This window comes from Lactuca saligna, chromosome 4, assembly GCF_052625555.1.
Source record: "Lactuca saligna cultivar CGN05327 chromosome 4, ASM5262555v1, whole genome shotgun sequence".
In the NCBI taxonomy this organism is placed as follows: Eukaryota; Viridiplantae; Streptophyta; class Magnoliopsida; order Asterales; family Asteraceae; genus Lactuca; species Lactuca saligna.
In genome coordinates this window covers 289,118,241-289,123,240 of record NC_136420.1, presented here as the reverse complement: position 1 = coordinate 289,123,240, position 5,000 = coordinate 289,118,241, and the positions used below count along the sequence as shown (strand labels likewise).

The window sequence follows — 5,000 nt, the reverse complement described above, 5'->3', positions numbered from 1 at the left end:
ATGACACCAGAGTTGGATTAGACTTTGGACTTGATCAAACTCTGGCTCACCTGGAAAGTCATTTTTTTAATTATTGGCCCAGGATAGAAGCAGATGTCCAACGGTGATGGGTTGTGTGTGCTCTATGCAGCACGTCTAAGCCGTCCAACAGGAAGTTGGGGCTTTATCAGCCCAATGGCGACCCGTTTTGCCGGAGTATTCCGCTGTGGCTAGCATTGTTAGGAATGCTTCTGACCATCTTAGGCCATTCTTGATGATGGACCCTCCGGCAACTTTAGAAGCCTTGGTTCGTAAGGGCTCTTATCTTGAACTAACGCTTTGATCTCGGCTTCTAGATCCATATCCTTTCGCATCAAGAGTACCCGCGCGTGCCGGAATCAAACAAAAGGTCCGAACGTCCGAGGACGAAAGAGAAAATGCTCCGCGGGGAAGTCGTTTCCATCTAGGATAGCGTATTCGTGCCGGTTAGACGTCGGCCATGAAATCCATCACTATACCGAGCAAATCATGGGCATTCACATCTCGGTCAAAGGGAACTGTGCGCGATTCTCTCGTGAATCGCCTTCAGCAAGGTATGGCATTCAGGGTCTTAACCCAGGGATAAATATTTCTTCATAGATACAAGACATTCGTTGCTGATCTAAAAAAGATCTTCTCCCGTGGGCGTTAGCGGACGTTTTTCATTTTTCACTCGGTCCTGACTTCCCAAAGCAAAGGTTTTTTTTAGGTTTACTTTGGAAAGGCGCTAAACAGGCATATAGGTTCGCCTTTCTATTTATAATAGAAGAAGTCTAATATAATTAGTATAGAAGTCTATATAATTAGCCAAATCGTCTGAAGCATGAACAGAATCGCCTTTGTTCCGAAGGCCTAGCGAGTTAAGCGAGTTCCTTTTTTCTTTTTTCAAAGGCAGTCCTTTTCTTTCCCCGGACCGATGACTCGCTTGTTCAGTACTGCTAACTCTTATTGGAGGATTCCGTCCCCTCGGGACTACCAGTAGCTTTGGTTGTTGAATCTCGTGCAAGTTAGGTTGTGGTTGTATTGGCTGCAAGCAGAACGTAGGCGCTTTAGGTGTGTGTTGGCCATGCACTCTCGCGTCGTGTAATGTCGTATGTATGATAGAGGTGGTGTGGTGATTGACCTCAATGCTAATGGTTATCCCCAAGGTTCAACGAATGAATGAAGCTATGCTATGATCGTACCCGGATAGAGATGATAGTCTTCCTCTGATGTATCCAAGCCGGCCATAATAGAATCGATAGGCGAAGCAGCCAATAGCAGTCTGTTCTCGCCTATCGATAGATAGCAGGTTGCTTCCAAGCTCAAACCATTTGAAACAGAATTGCTACTTTTTTCTTGTTATTGATAGAGTGGTATTCTCCGCCCCAGCCAGGCCAGTGAAATCGGTAGACCCATAGTTAAGGTACGACCACTACATAGAACAAAGTCCTCCTCCTTTCGCCCATTGTCCAAACCGCGAAGTCACCGGATGAATTGCCATGGTTTTGTCCAAACTCTTGATTCTTTTCAAGTCATCATATCAAACAAAAAGGGGTTCTCTTAACTTAGATGGACGAATGGTAATAATCAAGAACCTGGGCGCCTATGCTTTATCCTGAGAAAACATTTCTCAATATATGTTGAGTTCAAATTCATCATGTGAAGAGGGAAGGGACTCATTTAGCTGACCGTCAAGCTAACTTGGGTGTTAGGCTGCAGTCTTGTAGTCAGTGGACGGGAGGTCTTCCATTCCAGAAGAGATTGTAATTTCACTCTTTCCCCCACTTCTCATCTCTCTGTGGGACTTGTTCCCTCTTCAACTCAGCGCTTTATAGATAGGCATTTTTATTGAGAATGTAAAGATCCCACCTTACCTTAAAAAAAAAGTAGCCGAGCCGAAGGAGCTGTCACAAATAGAATTTGAGTACCACGGGGAAAAGCTAGCTGGATAAACAAGACAGGGATCGCCCGCTCGGCAATGCTACCTTGGGGAGGAGACAAAAGACTTTAATATAACAATGGAAACTCATATTCTAAAGCTTTTTCGATATATGAACAAGATTACTATGGAAGAGTTGGTGAACATTGTTCTGACTCATAGCTCTAAGATGACTAGCATGAATAAGCCAGCTTCAACACCACCTAGACTCTTAATCATAGACAGACTTGCGACCTCAACATAAAAGGATGAGCCTGGTCTGTCTATTTGTACGCATTGGCTTAATTCACTCCTAACCTCCCGTAAAGAACACATAATGAAAACAGCCTGCCTGGTAAGGCTGTACAAGGGGAAGGGCTTTGATAAGAAAGAGTTTGGGGGTGTCCCGCTTAGTTAACAAACATCGAGTTTAAATTAAAGTCGAGGCAGCATGGATACGAGACTCTTTAAGTGAAGTTTGGAAAAATTATGGTTTTCTATCTTCATATTTAAAAATGGGAGAATCACCAAGGCCTTTCAGGGATTCGGCGCGCCCCCCAAGCTAGACGCTTCACCTACCTGGCCCCAGATAGAATGAGTTTTCCTAGCCCTAGTCTTACTAAGAGGTTGAATTGCTCTATAGGATAGTAGGCGAATGAATCGCATTAGTGCGATTTGGCTCGCTGAATCGCCCAGCGAACAAATAACCTCCTTGCTTTCTTAAAAAAAAAGCAGACCCGCGCGAATCGCGTCTTCGAATATGGTTCGCGAATTAGATCCTATTTGTGGTCTTGCAGCTATTTAAATAAATAAGAATATAAAATTATATATATATATAATAAGACTTTTTTAGAAGAAAGATTCTATATATGTCCAATCCCCAGTGGTGGTGGGACCAACCAAGATGTATGTCGTCCAACCCAACCTCAGACTCTTTCTTCCCGACCTATTTGACTCTCTGGCCGCAGTTATAGTTATTTAGGTGGTATCCCGAGATTGAAGAGATCGAATTCCTCCGGGGAACACACGAAACAAAGATATGAACTGGGTAAATAGAAATGGAAAAGAGATGTTTCCAATTCATCAAAATGAGAAGCTTTTTCTACATCCATATGATCTACTAAAGTAGATCGGTATTGCCCATATAATAAAAGCAGATCTTGGTCCATGGAATCCCAAGAAGGTAAGAACTCCAACCTGTCCGATGCTTCTTCGGCCAAATACGATATACAAGTGGGACCTGCACTATGCGCAAGCTGTGCGAAAAACCGCTTCTTTTTTCCGGTTCTGAAACAACTTGGGCGAAATAGGGTTCTACCGGGAAACCATGGATTTTTTAGTTTTCGCCATTGGTTACTGGTTGAGCCACTGGAATGGAATGAGATAAGAATCTCTGGAGATCTTTCCTCTCCACTTACTCGTAACAGGCTTTCCCTCTGTAGAAGACTTCTTCCGAATGGCATAATTGGGAGATTGATTCCTCGATCTTCAAAGAAAACTGACTCCTCCTACTCCTTCTTCTCCTTTAGGATAGGATCGTCGTTGGTCCTTCTTTCACTAATGATCTAATGATCTCACCATTTTCTAGTAGTTCTCGCGAACGCGCGAGGGACTATCCTTTCTATCGCTTGCCCTTTCTTTTCACTCTCAAGACAAGGCTCTCTCTCTTTTATAAAGCGAAGCAAAGCGCATGGCGCTGAAAGCTCAATAAACACAGATGAACACGATGCAGGGCATAGCATAAATGAAACCGCTGATCATTTCATAAAACATATATGCTTGACCTTTCTCGATGCTTTTTTTGGGTGACTCACCAACCGACCCAGCAGTGATCGATGACAGAATGGTACGAACAAATCAAAGTCATTGGATTTGGTAGTTCTCCATGGACTTCTCTCTTTAGCCCTTTGTATATGTTCATAAATGGGTGTGCACCTCCAGATGGGCGGGGGCCGGCCTCCCACTCTCTTATCTTATGCAGCATTTATTAGCGGTTGGGTGGATCGTGCAATAAGCCTCTCTCGACCCTCCGTTTCTCATACGTCTTTATGAAAGCCTCTCGCCTTTCGAGATCCGGTGCATCATCAACTCAGTCAGATCTTCTTGTTTGCCCGCTTTGATTAGGCTTCCTTTAACGGATTTGATCGGCATTTCGTGCCTGCAGTCCTGCTGAATTCGACCTTTTATCAGGGTAGCGTAGTAAGGTTAGAGGCGCAACTAGAAGAGTTGGCCCTATTTCTCTTTTTTTTCGATATATGAACAAGATTACTATGGAAGAGTTGGTGAACATTGTTCTGACTCATAGCTCTAAGATGACTATCAAGAAAGTACCAGTTGCTTTCATTCGCCTACTATCCTATAGAGCAATTCAACCTCTTAGTAAGACTAGGGCTAGGAAAACTCATTCTATCTGGGGCCAGGTAGGTGAAGCGTCTAGCTTGGGGGGGCGCGCCGAATCCCTGAAAGGCCTTGGTGATTCTCCCATTTTTAAATATGAAGATAGAAAACCATAATTTTTCCAAACTTCACTTAAAGAGTCTCGTATCCATGCTGCCTCGACTTTAATTTAAACTCGATGTTTGTTAACTAAGCGGGACACCCCCAAACTCTTTCTTAACTAGCCAGAAGAGGAGAGCGCTAACTTGTCTTCCCCAGCTTGCCTTTTTAAACTTTCATTTCAATGGAAGACTCCCTAACTATCTAAACTGATAAAACTGCTACTAGCTCACAAGAAGAAGAGAAGAAGGGCCCTAGTCTTCAAATCGGGATTTCATAAACCAAGAGCTAGAACAGGTTTCACCCCCATCCCAGCTCTTGCCACGCCTTTCACTCACTCGCTTGAGTCGGACTCAATCACTCGGAGGATCATTCCTTCTTCACTCTCTTGCTATTACCCGCAGGGAGCGCAGCAACCAAGGTGCATATTATCATATAGAAAGAAGCGAAGCGTAGCGATTCGTACTACCGGAAAAGTTTCGCTAACCGGCAGGCAATAGAATCCGCCGATAGGCGCAAGCAAGCGTAGCGAATCACATAGATAAGGCCCTACCTGCCAGCGCGCGGATAGATAGGGCGGGCGAAG

The 5,000-nt window shown here is 44.2% G+C and overlaps 1 protein-coding gene across 1 annotated transcript; it reads right to left on the bottom strand.

Moving 5' to 3' along the window:
* Positions 1 to 2,819: 2,819 nt before the first annotated feature.
* Positions 2,820 to 3,630, bottom strand: LOC145043763 (putative mitochondrial protein ymf1). The gene has a single exon (XM_078992513.1). The coding sequence runs from the start codon at positions 3,379 to 3,381 to the stop codon at positions 2,893 to 2,895; it is 489 nt and encodes a 162-aa protein (XP_078848639.1). The 5' UTR covers positions 3,382 to 3,630; the 3' UTR covers positions 2,820 to 2,892.
* Between the last annotated feature and the right edge of the window lie 1,370 nt (positions 3,631 to 5,000).

Excerpts from the sequence above, each read along its gene's own strand:
- LOC145043763 (XM_078992513.1), bottom strand. The coding sequence starts at position 3,381 with ATGCCATTCGGAAGAAGTCTTCTACAGAGGGAAAGCCTGTTACGAGTA.